The 16406-nt window shown below is 47.0% G+C and overlaps 1 protein-coding gene across 1 annotated transcript; it reads right to left on the bottom strand.

Annotated features, from left to right (window-relative positions):
• Positions 1-8286: 8286 nt before the first annotated feature.
• On the bottom strand, positions 8287-15328 carry ING1 (inhibitor of growth family member 1). The gene is made up of 2 exons (XM_087435856.1): positions 14946-15328; positions 8287-10216 (listed from the first exon to the last, which is right to left on the bottom strand). The coding sequence occupies exons 1-2, from the start codon at positions 15079-15081 to the stop codon at positions 9513-9515; spliced, it is 840 nt and encodes a 279-aa protein (XP_087291982.1). The 5' UTR covers positions 15082-15328; the 3' UTR covers positions 8287-9512.
• Positions 15329-16406: the final 1078 nt, after the last annotated feature.

The raw sequence follows: 16406 nt of genomic DNA on the forward strand, positions 1-16406 counted from the left end.
CAGAAATCACAGCAGGAACTTTCCTGTACCCAACAAACAGTATTTACTAGAAATCTCTGTCAACATCAGAATAATGGTGAACTACTCAAAGCACTTCCATTAGAATCAGAACAAGACTCTGAGGAAGGAAGTGACAAGAAAAGTTATCCTAAGTGGGAATGCTGCTAAGCTAACATCTGTACCAATCTTCCTCTATTTTGTATGTGGGTTGCCGCCACAGCATGGCTGCTGATGGGTGGGGTAGGTCTGCGCTGGGGAACTAGGCTGCTGTAGTGGAGTGCACCAAACTTTACCACTAGGCCACGGGAGTGGCCAGAGATTTTTTTTTTTTTTTAGTGTAAAGAACATAGGAGAATATTTAACAGTCTTAGGGTGGAAAAGACTTTCTTAAGCAAAATATAATATAAAATCCTATAAAGAAAAAAGTTTAGAGATGACGATCTCAAAATTTAAAGCTTCTTTATGACAAAAGATGCCATAAACAAATGTAACAATAACACTGGGAGAAAATATTTCCATATAACAAAGCAAGAGGAAAATGAACAATTCTAGAATAAATACAAATGGCCAATACATACCTGAAGAGTCGCAGAAAATCACACAGAAACAAAGTGCAAATTATATTTAAATACATATATTTATATATAAAATATATAATATATGTGTATTATATAATATGTACAATATATGTACTATTTTAAGTAGTTAATAAAATATATAACCATGTATAATTATATATTTTTTTCTCAAGATACAAAAAATTTTATTTGATTAATATCCAATGATAATAAAGGTAAGAGGAAGTAAGTATTCTCATACACTGCTGGTGGAAGTGTAAAAGGGCACAGCTTTTTTCAGTAATTTGGCAGAAAGATAAAGTGTGAAAAACTTTTCTGCTAAAATTTCATTTCTATATATCTATTATAGAGAAATACTCATACAAGTGCATGATCAGACCAATACAAAGATATCCGTCTTAGAACGGTTTGCAACAAGGAAAAAGTTGAAACAACCTAAATGTTGATGAATAGAGGAGTGTTTAAATAAATTATGGCATATCAGTAGGACAAAATTATTTGTGGTAGTTAATTATATGTTAATTCACCTTTATATATTGACATAGAAAGACTCCCAGGGCAAAATGTTACACAGAAAAAAAATTAGCTAGTTGAAGATAGGCTATGATCCCATTTATGTAAAAAGCAAAGCAAAGCAAATGGTATGTTTGCATAAGAGTTGTTCCGGTTATCTACTGCTATGTAGCAAACCGCCGCAAAATTAACTTGCTCAGGCATCTGTGACTTGCGCAGGGCTGGGTGGGTACAGCTCAGCTCTGCTCACTCGGCGTCCCCTGGGGCTGGAATCATCTGCAGGCTTGCTCACTCACGTGAATGGCGCTTGGCACCAGCTATCAGTTGAGACAGCTGAAGACCTGGCAGGAACACCTGTCTGGCCTTCGCAGGCGGCTGAATCCCAAAGGTGAGTATCCGTGGAGAGAGGGATCAGCCAGAAGCTGTGTTGCCCTGTCCAGCCTCGCCCTGGAAGTGCCTTGGCATCACGTCTGCTGTACTCTCCTCATGAGGGCAAGCAGGCAGGCCCACCTAGAGGCCACGGGAGGGAAACCAGGCCCCACCTTTGACGGGAGAAGCGTGAAATTTGTGGTTTTAAAACCACCATAGTGGAGTGTGTATAATTTCCTAGAAAAACATCTGTAAAGATACTCACCATCTGTTGATAGCTGTTATCTTAGGGAGGTTAGCAGGATTGGGAAGTGGAGGTGGTGGTTGATTTGGTTGGTATACAAACCCAACTTGAACTAGCTTAAGAATAAAAGGATTTATTGACTTGCATAATTGGCCATTCCAGGGGTTCACGTGGCTTCAGGGGCTCAAACACTGCCCTTGAATATTTCTCTCCGCCTTCCCGGAAGACTTGCTCCACATGCTGGGCAAGGCAACGCCCAGAACCCTAGATCTAAATCCTCACAGCTTAGCGGGTCCACTGGAGTGAGAAAAAGTGATTTTGCTGGTAGCTCCAGAAACAAGTTCCAGGAAAGATACGTAGTGATGGGCTTGGGGTACCCGCCCATTCTTAGACTTCACGCTCTTATACTCATCACTGTAGCCAGCCGGGGCGCATTTTGGTTGGCCAGCCCTTGGTCACCTGCCTACCTCTTCAGCAGCTGGTGACTCTTCTTACTCTGGTTTCCTTGGCTTTGGCACATGGGGAATTTCGTTTTTTGTGTGTGCGCTTGGATATGTATTTAAAACTCTTTCCCTGTGTGTCTTTTGTCCAGCACGTTTAGTGTGTGGGGCTCAGTCCACCATATCGACCAGAAATTCCTCACAGCTTCCATGGGTGGAGCATACCGATTCTCTCCATGTTATCTATTTGATTTTATTGTCCACATTTGTTTCTACAGCTGATCCTCTGCTTGCTCTTTCTGCACTGAAGGAATGTTGGCCTGGCATCTTCAACTGTCAAAAGAGTCCAAGTTGCACCACTGATGGGGGTAACATAACGCTCTTGGTGATGGAACAATTTTTTACCCCATGCAGGCTCCAGTGTCGTGACTTCACCAGAAATGTCATTTGTTGGCTTCTTCCCCATGCCAGATGTTTAAAAATACATATAAAATTGTCAGAAGAGTTATCCTACAAAATGACCTTATAGGAATAAAAGAGGAAATAAAATTAGTTAAGTCTGTCCATGTGTTTTGCTTCCTCAAGACATTAGCCTCAGTAATTACAGTAATCCTGCTACTCCGTTTTTGCTGGTATGATCAAATTTGCTCTTCTATGGTCTCTTTAGTTGTCTTGTATTTTTCAAAGATTAGGTTGCACTGTGAACTCAGTGGCAGGAATTCTAACTTCATTTAAGATTTGCACCACACCAATATGTCCTGTCAGTGCTTAATAAATTATAATAATTGCTTACTTTACATTGAACTTTCAGATCATTTTTGAAATATAGAGTAATATGAATAAACCTCACAAACTGTTTCATAATTGTCCTCACACATTCTATTCTCATCCTTTCCTTCTGCAACTCAATCCAGTTTTCACTTTTGTTAATCTTCTTGAGTCTAGAAATAAGGTTTCAAAATTTGCAAAGTGAAATGCTCCTTATTGGCCTTTCATGTTGAATGAAGAGCTGAAAAATGCTGGGCAAGTTCATCCTCGTGTATTATTAACTTCAACCAACTGATATTTTATGGCAGATCTTTGTGCCCAGAAAGTCTTTCACTGGTAGTCAACTTTTAATTTTTCATGTTTATGGAGATCAACGATGCAAAGAATCAAAAAATATTTTGAAAATCATGCATGTTGACCATGGAATAATTATAATCCTCACCATCACCTAATTTTTACTTACCCTTAAAACACAAAAGTTAATTTCCATTCCCTGTGCACATCCCAACTCATGGGGAAAGAAGGAAGCTGGATCTGATCTGGTTGCCATGGTGGCAGTATAACTACTCATTTGAAACACGGCATCTATCAGGGCAAGAAGGATTTCAAAAATGGAAAGATTTACTCTAAACATAGTCCCTGACTGTCCAAGCCAGACTTGCAACAGCTCGCCGTCTAGCATGCCATCTGCCCCCTTGGCCACAGCTGATGCCAAGTGGATTTGCCTCCACCTAGGCCAAACTGTTTCTCAAGTCACGTCTGTGCTGCAGAGAGAAACCCATGCTGCCTGTCCGCTTCCTGGATTTTCTGAGACATCGCTGATCTTTTCCATCTTTGCTTAAGGCATAGTCAGTCAATTACTGTTACTTGCAACCAAAAGATGCTTAAATACAATAATAGCAGAAATGCAAATATTTACCAAGCAACTTCTAACGCAAAATAAACAAATTTGGGAGACAGCAAACCATTTCTAAGCATCTTTGTAAATTTATAAATTGTTAATAAACCCTATGAACAATTATTTACATTTGTTTTTATAAAATTTTATAATAGAAAATATTGAATGCATTGGGTGATGAAAATCTAACCAAATTCAATTTCTCACATATGAATCATTTAGAAATATTGCATTTCTAATGGCCTATACATTTATCCTAAAAATATTTCCTTCATACAAATCAATTTGAAACTCTGTTTTAGGTGTGATTATAGAATGTTTAGAAGTTAGAAAAGAAAACGTCTTGTCTGTCTTTGTCAATGCTTAGGTTCATTATTTATTCAAGACGTACTTATTGAAGTCCTATGGCTTTCCACTCAGAGTGACGGCCTCACGCCTGAGTGAGCCGGGGCCCACACGTGGACCAGCACGCGCTGTGGCCGGGCACTGCTCTGGAAGAGCGGCACCTGCATGTGGGCACCAACGTGCTGAGGGGCGTCAGTCGAGCCTCAGCTTCCTACCTACATGGGGAAGGGACTGAACTAATGTCCCGTCTACTCACACGCAATCAAGAGGTGAGTCAACAGAAGTTTAATGGGCTTTGATTGCTGCTGAAAATAACTATTTCTCTTCTTACTTCTGTGTTCTACAAAGAGAGACAGAATCATTTATAGAGAAGCAGCTGCAGACTTAACCCCTCACGCAGCAGGAAAGAGGAAGTGCCCACTTTATTCTAAGGCCGGACTCAACTTGTTTCTCTCCAGCTGTAAGGAAACTCAATTCCATTTTTCAGAATACATCTGCTAACTAGAATAATCAACTCACCAAAAATATTACTCAAATCATTATTCGTCTGGTGTTCAGTACTCACACAGTGCTGATGCACACGAGCTGGGCTAATCCTCCTGAGGGATACACAATATCACTGGTATCCCACGTGTATCCCTGATACATCTTATCACAGTGCCCATGAGGACACTGGGCTGAGAAAAGAGAGATGGTAGACTAGCCCGGATTCAAACCTTCCAACTTCAAATCTTGTGCTGATTCTAGGACAGCTCTCTGCCCCTGGTAAATTGCTTAAAAACTTATGGGTTAAATACAATCCTGAAATTTACTGTAGGACAAGATAACGTGCTATGATGGTGCACTGGTCCACCTGGAGGAAAAGCAGGTGCATGTGATGTACCCGGTAGCACTGGTCTCTCATTCAGGCAAAAAGTCCAGCAATGAAGACCTCAGGCTCTGCCTGCCCTGGGATCCTAGTCCAGCTCTACTCCTGGACCAGGTGTTTCTTATATCTTCTTCAGTTTTCTCAGTCATAAGTTGAGGGTAATTGCCTACCACACAGGGCAGTGAGGACCGAGACAGAGCACTGGAGACACTTAGCTCTGCTCCTGGCATCTATAAATATGGGCCAACAGGGCCAGGTCCTGACCACTGGGCGGGTCTCCTGGTGCAGGATGGCAGCACAAGAATACAGGTTTTTCAGCCAAGGGAGGGATGTACGGCCTTGTGCGAACCAGGTCCCTTTACCTGGGTCTTGGCTTCCTCCCTAGGAATACTAACATCTAAGTGGCAGGGTTGTTACAAAGAGTTCACACGAAGTATACAAAGTACCTAGCATAGTGCTGGCACATGGCTGACATTAAACGGTGGCTGTTATTTTTATGTCAGGGATACTGAGTAACTTTAAAGTTGACTTGCTTAAACAAGCATTTTGTTTACTAGAAAAACTCTGGTTTAACGAAGCATTGATAATATAAATCAAGATTTAATCTGTTAGTTTGCATTGTCTTCTTTTTAATTAGGGATTTTAAATTGAGAAAGTTATCAATTCCATCTTTATGAACAAAACCAGGTAATACAAAGTATTTGAGGCAAGGAAAGAGAAGTGACCTAATGGTTTTCTCCATTCCAGTTAAAACCGTCTTTGTTGTCATCCTTTTCTGGGGGGAGAGGACACAACACATCAGCTTTTGGTTTGTGAGGAAAACAACTGAAGAGTTGAAATATTCGGAAACAAAGCTCGTCATAAAAACCTCCAGAGGAATCTTGATTCCCGACACACCTCTTCCCACTGTCGTCTTCCTGAGCCCTCCGCACACATGGAGAATGAGATCAATGAGAACCAAGTGCCCAGAGAAAAGCAGGCACTGACGAGCAATTTCTCCAGATTAAACAAATCCGGAAGCCTTCCTCCCAAACTGCCTAGAACCACCTGGACCCCAAGATTAAGGAGGAATGGATTCCAAGCTAAAACGGGGGGGGGGGGAGGGGGCGGGTGCTGGCCCTGAGGCATAGCAGTTAAGTGCGAGTGCTCCGCTCCTGGCGACCCAGGTTCGGGACCCTGGGCTTGAACCAATGCACCGCTTGTCAGGCCATGCTGTGGCGGTGTCCCATATAAAGTGGAGGAAGATGAGCACAGATGTTAGCCCAGGGCCAGTCTTCCTCAGCAAAAAGAGGAGGATTGGTGTGGATGTTAGCTCAGGGCTGATCCTCCTCACAAAAAATAAATAAATAAAATAAAACAGAGGGAGACACACAATATCCACAAAATCTTGTTCCACACATGCCAGTAACTGCAGCAAATCGTCAATTACTCTACCTAGATCAGTGGAGAAAAGCTAGACCTCCTGCAAAAGCCCATTATGTCTTTAAAAGTGCAGAGACAAAAAGGTAATAATTTTCCCTAATGAAAAGGTTTATTATCTTACTACATTTTACCTGGAACACTGTAACTATATGAACATGAGATACAAAAGGTTATTTCAAGTAAATACCTATTCTAAAATAAGTACATAGTAATAATAAAATGGCTTTTACTTTGGTAAATGCTTTATTACTTCAGCACTCACAGCCTCTGATAATCTCTGGTCCTGAGACGACCACACAATGTCCACTCCCTGGAGGGCACAGCCATGCAGGCAGCCCACGGGTCCTGTCATCGCAGTATTCCTTCTCAGGACCCGGAATCACCCTCCACGCCGCCTGCCCCAGGAACACCGTGCCCTGGCTCCTCAATACACACTACTTCATTGTAACGTTCCACATTTTCAAAAGAAAAAATGCCTAGCCATTTGTCTTTACTGTAAACTTCCCTGAAGGTAGGGAAAAATATCCAGCATTTGATTAACTACACGCCAGTCTCTTAATCATTTAACCCCATTTATTTCTCAGAATTACTCTATATGAAACAGATATTTTAAAAGTGAAAAACCATTGATCAAGAGTTAAGCAATTTATTCAAGATCAAACCCCTAAGGAACAAATACGGGGTTCAAATCCAGCAAGGTCTGGCCTCTGTGCTTGTCTCCACTACAGCCGTCTGCACCAAAACTGAATAGATATGAAAAAATCCAGTATTAGCAATTGTGTTCCATTCAACCTTTAGTCCCATAACTTAATTTTCATTATTAGCTCAAATTAAAATAGAAGTGAAAAACTAGCAAATAGAATTTCATTTGAGCAAATATTCTTTTAAACTACTTGTATTGCCATTGGATTGTTATCAAGTATTTTAGTTAACTTATTTTCATATAATAAACTTTTTATTTGTCTAGGTAAATCTTACCACATTTATGGGGCCGGCCTGGTGGCATAGTGGTTAAAAGTTCACACGCTCTGCTTCAGTGGCCCAGGGTTTGCAGGTTCGGATCTCAGGTGCAGGTCTATGCACCACTCATCAAGCCATGCTGTGGTGGCATCCCATATACAAGATAGAGGAAGATGGGCACAGATGTTGGCTCAGGGCCAATCTTCCTCAGCAAAAAGAGGAAGATTAGCAACAGATATTAGCTCATGGTGAATCTTCCTCTCACACACACAAAAAAATCAAATTTAAACACTCAAGATTCTTAAATGTTTTGCAGATTTGCTGGAAAGTAAATGCCTATTTGTAGGTACTGATATGCAAAAAGTTCACATTTTAACGTATTATCAAGAACAATTTGCATTTCTCTACCAAATAGCCCTCTATAATGGAAATTCACTGTAAAACAGTTAGGGATTTATGTTTGGCACAAATAATGTTCTCAATGTTTATCAAATAAAGTAAACAATCAGAAAACAACTGTTTTACTTATAATAAACACATGCCATATAGATCCTTAGATGCTGCAGTGGTTACTCAATTCTTCCTTGTGGCAGCTTCAGAGACTATAAAACACACTATGGAGAGAAATGAATTCTCTCCAATATAGTATGGTTAAAGTGAACCACGTTATCGCTTAAGAAATGAAAATTCCGCTGACCCTTTCAATATGTGGGCAGTTAAGGACACAGATTTTATCATGCAAGGAGTTAATCTAAATCAGAGGTTGGCGAAGTTCTTCTGCATGGGGGCAGAAAATAAATAATTTAGGCTTTGGGGGGTCATGTGGTCTCGTCCCAACTATTCAACTCTGCCATTGTACAAAAGCAGCCACAGACAATACATAAGTGAATAAGCATGGCTGTGTGCCAGTAACACTTTATTTATGGACGCTAAATTTGAATTTCATATAATTATCACTTGTCACGAAATAAAATTCTTTTGATTTTTTAACCATTTAACAATGTAAAGATCATTCTCGGCTCACAGACAATACAAAAACGGATGGTGGCTGGACTTGGTCTGTGGGTAGTAATTTCCCAACCCTGATCTAAATATGTATTCTGTTTTGACACTTATTTATTTGCTTGCAATTAGGTAACTTCTACTTCATTATTAAGCGAGAACAATAATACAAAATTTGCTTAAGGCTTTGTCTAAACTGCTGGTGTACAAATTTTTAAGACAAAAATTTAAAATTACTTATGTCAAAATTAAATGTACTGCTAGAGGAACAAACTGGCCAAGTTTCATTTATTTCTTGATGTCACAGCTCTCGTGCACACAGCAGGAAACACACCTTGGTTTCACAATGGCATCTGGCCGCACTTCTGATTATAATACAGCAAGTGCAAGTTCACTTGGAAATGTACATTTACACACTTGATATAAATTAAAGACAGCTACACTAGGATTTGTGATAGTAAAAGTGTGATTTGAAGTTCCATGACTAGACCACTTCTGTTTAATAAAAAGTGTACCCAATCATTTAAAAATGACCATTTGGGGAATAGGCCAGTGTATAAAATGTCTGTCATGTAAAACTTAGCCATTTATTTTTTTAAAAAATAATCTTCAAACTTTAAACCTTTTTATTGAATTGTTATATGGATATACATTATTATAGCAAGAAACAAATTTGCTATGGGCTGTATTTTCAGCAACTTGGTTAATTTTTTAAAAATTTGTTCATGAAGAAATAACATTATTTTTATTAAAATAGCAGCTAAATGAAATCTTCTTTCCACATTTAATGTGCTAGGTTGCTTCCATGTCAGCCCCACTCTAGGAAAAAAAAAAAAAATCAGTCTGAGACTCACTTGAGTGTTTAATTCAAACCTATATTTGTAGTTTCTAAAATGCTGATCCACAGACCACTTTCTTGTTACACATGTGTACCAATGAAAACAAAAGGTAAAGAGAATGACTGCCATCCCTACAAAAGGAATGGCTCCTTTTCTAACATTCTTTAAAAATATACACTGTACAGTCCTTGTGCCTCACCACAGGTGGCGATGTAATAAATACACGGGCTTATCTTGTCACTTCACTGCTCAGTGAGGTCCACCAACTACCTGTTGTAAGCCCTCTCCTTTTTGGATTTCTCGAGGGCTTTGTCCATGGTTTTCTCATTCTCCCCTCGACATTTGGGACAGTACCACTTGCCCTTTGGTTTATGATTCAGTCCCACGCAGGAGAAGTGGAACCACTCGATGGGGCATTCGTCGTTGTCACAGCCGATCATTTCTCCATAGGAGACCTGATTGCACAGACAGTACGTGGGCTCGTTTGGGTCGATGGGGAGGTCTGCGGGGGATGCTTCCCTCTCTGCTTTGGCCTTGGAGCGTTTCTTCTTCTTGGAGGCTTTTGCTTTCTTCTCCTTAGGCGTTACTGAGGTGATGTCATCGTGGTCGTGAATATTAGCTGCGTTCTCTCGATTTTCGTTGTTGCGCTGTCGCCGGGACCTCTTGTTGTTGGGCTTTTCTGCCTGTGTGATTGTCTCGTTCTTGGACTTATCTTGGCCGGCTTTGCCACCGTGGCCGGTAGTGTCATTGACCTCTTGATGTGCCTCGAAGAGTTCCACGTGACTGTCCACCTGCCTGGTTCGGTTCTCCACCAGCTCCACCATCTGACTCACAATCTGGATCTTCTCATCACCCAGCTCCTGGCTCCGAATCAGGGCTCTCTGAATGCAGTGCAGCAGTCTCCTCTTCTGGGCGCCATCCGTCTCGCGCTTAAACTTCTCATAATAGTCATCTAGTTCCTTCAGGATTTCTGCAAAGGAAAAAATAAGCATTACATCTACAAACACTACCGAGCCTTTTATTTAATTCTCTAGTCTGTAAAAAAGTAATTGCATAGGAGAGAAATGATCAACGCAAGTCTTCCCTGTATAAAAACCTTACAGCCTGGAGGCCTCTCTAGCGACTTTTTTTCCTGTTGAAAAAAATCCCTGGAACTAAATACAAATGTCAACACTGTTTCCATCTAGCAAAATGCCACGCAAAGCTCCCCAAGGGACTCTGTAGTGCATTCGGAAGCATAGGTAACAAATACTCCTGGGACAGGCAATTAAGGGGAAAAGTTCAATTTTAGGGGAAGTGCTGGGGCCCAAACTTTTTTTTCTATAAAATTAATGATTATGTCCTATACTTCCATTGGGATTTTTTGCACATCCTAGTTGCTTATGTGGGACGCGGCCCCAGCATGGCCGGAGAAGCGGTGCATTGCTGCGCACCCGGGATCTGAACCCGGGCCGCCAGTAGCGGAGTGAGCGCACTTAACCGCTAAGCCACGGGGCCAGCCCACTTCCATTGTTTTTATTCAAGTATTTTTTGAATAACTTAAAGGCCTTTATTCTCCCCATTTTAATGTACTAATGTCTACAGCACCCTAATAAATTAGAGAATGTATACAAATATTACTTAGTGACCCAGGGCCTGGGTGTATCCGTGATGTCATTTTCCTCCTGGCATGTTATTCCTCTGTGTTACTGAAAACAAGAATGGTTTGTCACAATAAGCCAGACAACCTAGCCTTGCTTTAAAACACAGCTGGCAAATTTTACCTGTGCATTTATTGCTTAAAACAACATACTTACATCTGTAAAAGTCAACAGATTTCACAGCATTATCAAAAGCAAAAAACCCTCAGGACTAAGTTTAAACCTTCTTGGACAGGTTAGAAGGCAGTGTATGTGATTTTAAATGTAATTAGGCAAGTTCTCAAGAAATGAAAGCTGTTAAATAATCTGACTGAAGTAAGAAAAGTAAACACTCTGGCCAAAAGCCTATTTATTTATTTATTTTTTGGTGAGGAAGATCAGCCCTGAGCTAACATCCACGCCAATCCTCCTCTTTTTGCTGAGGAAGACTGGCCCTGGGCCAACATCCATGCCCATCTTCCTCCACTCTATATGGGACACCGCCACAGCAGGGCCTGACAAGCGGTGCGTAGGTTCGCGCCCGGGATCCGAACCCGTGCCGCCAGCAGGGGAGAGGGCACACTTAACCGCTATGCCACAGGGCCGGCCCCCCAAAAGCCTATTTAAATACACAGATAGAAATTCCCAGAGTTATTTTCCCCAAACAGTAATATTAAATTAAATGGTATCAGATTTTTCTCCTGAAAGCCTTTTGCAGTCTCTTAAAATAACTCAATTCTACTCTCCAAGTAGGAAGTGTGTGAGGTGATGGGGGGGCGGGGGGGAAACGTATAAAACGTAACCATCACTCCTTCCAGATCTCAGAACAGTGCTAAGGCATAAACCAAACACTGGAGTAAACACAGAACTCAGGCCAACTCTGGAGCTTACCTAAACGTTAAGTGTTATTTTCCAGGCTATATTCTTCAACTAAAGATAGCTCTGATGATGTTTCCTAGAGGAACAATGTAGGCTGTGCCACCAGAAAGCAGGAATGCTACAGTCTCATAGTCTCTTAGAGTAATTAATTCTGAAAATAAACAGCTATGCTCAACTTACCCAAGTTCTATTTCACAGAAATAGGACGATTTTAACTTGGGTAAGTTAAAATGGGTTCCTGTCATTTATTTTTAAATGGATTACACATTACGAAACTGTTCTCATTTCGTATAAGCAGGAACCAAATTTCCAAAGACAATGCTAGCATTGTCTACAAAACGCTAGCATTTCATAGAAAAGAGAACAATTCTATCAAATAGCTAATATAAAATTTAATAACATACAGCTTCTTTTACATCACAAGCAAGCTTACGTACATGTGAAGCCTCACTTGTGGGAAAGCAAGAAACACCTCATCACAAAATTACCACGAAGTAATTCTGTTACCTACACAACGGCATGTGTTTCTTAGATGCCGCAAGCGACGCACTCTATCAACAAAGCCACTGAAGTACAGACGTCCGCAAACAGGAACAAAACCAGAGCTAAGTAGGGAGGCATCCTGCCAGGACGCCTGGCTCCTTCTGCTCCATCAGCTCAAACTGCTGCCGACCCTTTCTTCTAAAAATGCTCCACGCCCACGTTAACGTAGGAAAGCAACGGTTACCTTAGAAAGAATTTAAGGATTAAACGAGATTTCTGCAAAATTTAATCAGATCTGTCCGATTATTTGGAATGTATTTTAATTTTACATAAGGCTTGCACTGAAGTTCTTTACGAAGCCACCTTCCACGGTGGGTATTTAAAAAATAACATTTGAAAAACAATCCAAAAATAATTTTGAATTCAATAATTCAAAAGTAACCTCAAATACCATTTAAAGTTGATTAATTATAATCATCCTTATGAATTCATCTCCAACTGAGGCGTACTAAGCAAACGATGGATAATCAAGTTTGACCTGCAACACAGTTGTTCTTTAAAAATAAAAGCTTAATTTTTTAGAACTATGCCGCATATATCAACATTTAACACCAGGTGCGTCATGACGACGGACGTGCCGGCCGTTCAGGCTTCACACCTCACTCACTGGCGCCGGCTCGGACGTGCACCGGGGTCGGGGTGGACTGATCATTTCTCTGCAGCAGCCAAACTAGCCCCGCCGCGTGCACCGAGTCCACCGCAGACACTCCGCCTCTGCAGCAGCCGGGCGGCTTCTGCCCAGCCACGCCAGGAGTAAGAACGCACCCTCGCCGGGGATACCAATGTGGACGTTTGAAGATTTTAAAGATAAACTTCATCTATCATCTTGAAATTTCCTAAAGTGCTCAAGAACAGAGTTTGTCACGACGAACTCGAGTATTGTGAAGACCTGTAAATCACCCCCGCGAACGGGTACACCCCCGAGTCGCCCCCGAGCTGGGCGCACACGGGACCCTCGGGGCCGCCCGGCTCTCCCCCGCCCGGTCACTCACGCTTCTCCCGCTCCGCGCGGCCGCACCCGCGGGTCAGCAGAGAGGCGGCCCCTGGCCATGTGCGGGCCCGTCCCGCGGGTCCCTCGGGCCCGGGCGGGAGGCCTCAGCTGCGTCCTCCGCAGTCCCGGCAGGAAGGCTCGGCGGCCTCGCCCCCGGCCCCAAGGCGCCGCCATTGCTCCGCGACCGGAAGCGGCCGGCACGGGCCCCTGAGGGGCGGGGCGGGGCCCCCCGCCAATGGGAAGCGGCCAGAGGGCGGCGCGCCCCGCCCCGGAAGCCGCTGCCTACGGTGATCGCCCAGCCGGAGGGCGGAGGGCAGGCGGGGCGCCAATCACAGCGCAGGGCCCGAGAACGCTGCCCGCCCCAGTCGCCAACCCAAGGCCGGAGGCCGGGCAACCCGAAGACTTCAAATCAACTCGACCTCCTCCCTCCTACCCGCCCCTCTACGAAAGAGAAAAAAGAAGGCAGCGGAAACAGAGACCCGTGCCAGTCACTGCGCAAGGCCCGCCCTCGCCCGGCCCAGCAGCCAATGGCTCAGCGGCGGCCTGATAACGACATTCCATGGGCGACGCCACGGCCAATCACCAGGAGGCTGAGGCGGAACGTTCGCAATATGCTAATGACCCTCCTATAAAATTCGCTGCGAAGCCGAGTCTCGGGTAGAGCGCGTCGGGGCGCCTTCCTGGCAGAGGCTGCTTGTGAGCTTCGGGGCAAGCGGTGGCTTTCCACCTCCCCCCTCTCTTCCGTTTCCCTGCTGCGCAGCCCTGTAAACATTAGTAAACTCCAAGTGACGATCCACGTTCCAAACACAGCCCCCAATGCCGAGCCTGACCTGGCAGGAAAGTTTCCCCAACAGCCAACAATTCCCAGCGGACACGAACCCTCCGCCTCTCTCCGGCACTCTGGGCGGCTGGGGCTGCAGAGAACGACCACAGGTCCTCTCCTCTGCCATGTTCCTCTCCAAGCCGACAATCTCTGCCCGCGCCCCCCGAGCGCAGCACAGATGGGCGACTTCCTCGCCCCATCCTCCCCTCCCTCTCCTCCCCTTGCTCACCGCACGCGCGGAATAAAGCCCCGGCCCTCCGCAAACTACACCCGGCCGCGTCGCCCTCACTCGGTGTCCAGCAGCACGGGAGGGCCGGGGGACTGGGCAGGGGCGACCGGGACGACACCGAGCGCAGTACCGACCCCGGACTTTATGTAACACTCATATTTGGGACTGGGTGGGGGCGGCTCCGGGGATGGCGAGCAGGGCCGGCGGACCCCTCGCCCGCAGCGCCCTCCTCAGCAGCCCTGCGCGCAGCGCCGTCCCTGCACCCCTCAGCCCTGGCGGCCGCGGCACATCCCTCCCTCCCTCGGCGCCGTAGCCTGCGCCCCCTGAGCCCCCTCCCCCGCAGCACCCCGCCTCGTCACTTCACTACAAAGAGCGCTTTGCTCGCGCAGCCTGGCATTGAGACCTCTCGTTCCTCCTTCCTCCTCCGTGTCCGGGCTTCGCGCACAAGGACCTTGGCGAATCAAAGACGCTCCAGACCTTTTGTTCCTGCCCTGCCAGGGCGGCCGCCGCGGGCCCGCAGCTCCCCGGGCGGCGAGCAGGACGGCCCGCGGCGCCGCGGCGCGCCGCGACCGGCGGGGATGGAGCGGCCGCCCCCGCCCATCCATCCCGCCGTACCTTGGTATTTCGCGTCGATCTCCCGCATCAGCGAGACGTTCCTCTGCAGGTCGAAAGGCAGGGACTCGATGGAGTCCAGGTAGTCCTCCACATAGTTCACCAGGTGGATCTGCTCCCCGTTGGCAGGGCTCAACATGGTTCACCGAGGTCCCCGGCGACTCGGCGCGGCTTTCCGCTTCCTCCAGCCCCCGCCCCCTCGGAGCCCAGCGCTGCAAAATGCAAAGCTCCCGCCCGCCGGCGCCCCCCCTCCGGCCGGCCCCGCGCCGCTACATCTGGGAGCCGCGCCGCCTGGGCCCGGGGACCCGGCGCCTGGCGGGCCCGGCCGGCTCTCGACTGGCGCGGGCGCGGGCGGGCGTGCGGGCGCGCACCCCGCGCAGGGGCCGGGGCCGGGGCCGGGGCCGAGCGAGCGCGGGAAGGGGCGCGCGCCGCCCGCCGCGCCGCACTTGTCCAACGTGGAAAACCCAAATACCAGTTTCAAACACTTGGGAAACATTCGGCCCCCCGCACTGCGCATGCGCCCCGCCCCCCGCGGCCCCCTCCCCGCGGGCCCCGCCCCCGCCGCATTCACGCCCCTCACCGGCCCCGCCGCGAGGGGGTGTGGCTTTGTCAGTCACTTTTGCCGGGGAGGGGGTCAAGGGTGCAGGGGGCGGCGGGCGAGGCACAAACTTTACAAGGAGTTTCGCACTTGCAGGCAGAGCCTGTCGGGCAGCGCTGCACGCCTGCCCGGGGACGCGCGGTGGCGGCCGGCCCCGCCGAAAATCCGGCCGGAACCGACACGGCCGCGGGACCGCTGCCTCGGACACCATCGCACCCCCACCCCACCTCCTTCCTCTCCCCACTGAGCCCCTCACTCTTCCGGGCCCGCCGTGCAGCGGCCCGTAAGTACTGCCCGGAACAGACGGGCAACCCCGAGAGCCAATCCGCTTGCCGCTCTCATATGGGTGGCCCAATCAGAATGAAGAGGAGGCGGGGCGAGCACGGAAGACTCCTCCCGGGATCTTACTACTAGAAACCCGCGTCCTCTGGGGGGCGGGGAGACAGGGCGGGCTGAGAAGGGCGGAAATAGTGGAGCATGCGCACTTGTACGGCCAGGGCGGCCGCCGGCCCGCGCGGGAGGAGACCTACCATTCGGCGGCAGGACCACCAGTCCCAGCAGCCTCGGTGGCTCGCGCGCCTGCGCGGTCCTCGACCCCTCCCTTTGTGTCGCCGGCCGGAGCCCAGCGCCGAGCGGCTTGGAGACAAAGGGGCCCGAGAGGAGAGCTGCTCCCCGGGCACGGCCCTCGCAGAGGGCGGGCGACCCGACCCTTTCCTGCCTGTGCCCTGGAATCCGCTCTCAAGTCCGCTCCCCCACTTCGAAAGACCACCCAAACCGGGGCGGGGCAGCCGTCCTGCCGCAGGGGTCCTAGGGTCTCTCCCCGCGCTGGCTCGGTCCCTCCCCTGCCCCGCCGCTCCCCTCCCCGC

This window comes from Ceratotherium simum, chromosome 10 (genome assembly GCF_057802395.1).
Source record: "Ceratotherium simum simum isolate JZ-2026a chromosome 10, ASM5780239v1, whole genome shotgun sequence".
NCBI classification, from domain to species: Eukaryota; Metazoa; Chordata; class Mammalia; order Perissodactyla; family Rhinocerotidae; genus Ceratotherium; species Ceratotherium simum.

Bases quoted from the DNA above. Each gene is read 5' to 3' on its own strand.
- ING1 (XM_087435856.1), bottom strand. From the start codon at position 15,081: ATGTTGAGCCCTGCCAACGGGGAGCAGATCCACCTGGTGAACTATGTG. The intron at 10,217-14,945 runs GTACGGCGGGAT...TTTCCTTTGCAG, and splicing joins GATCGACGCGAAATACCAAG to AAATCCTGAAGGAACTAGAT.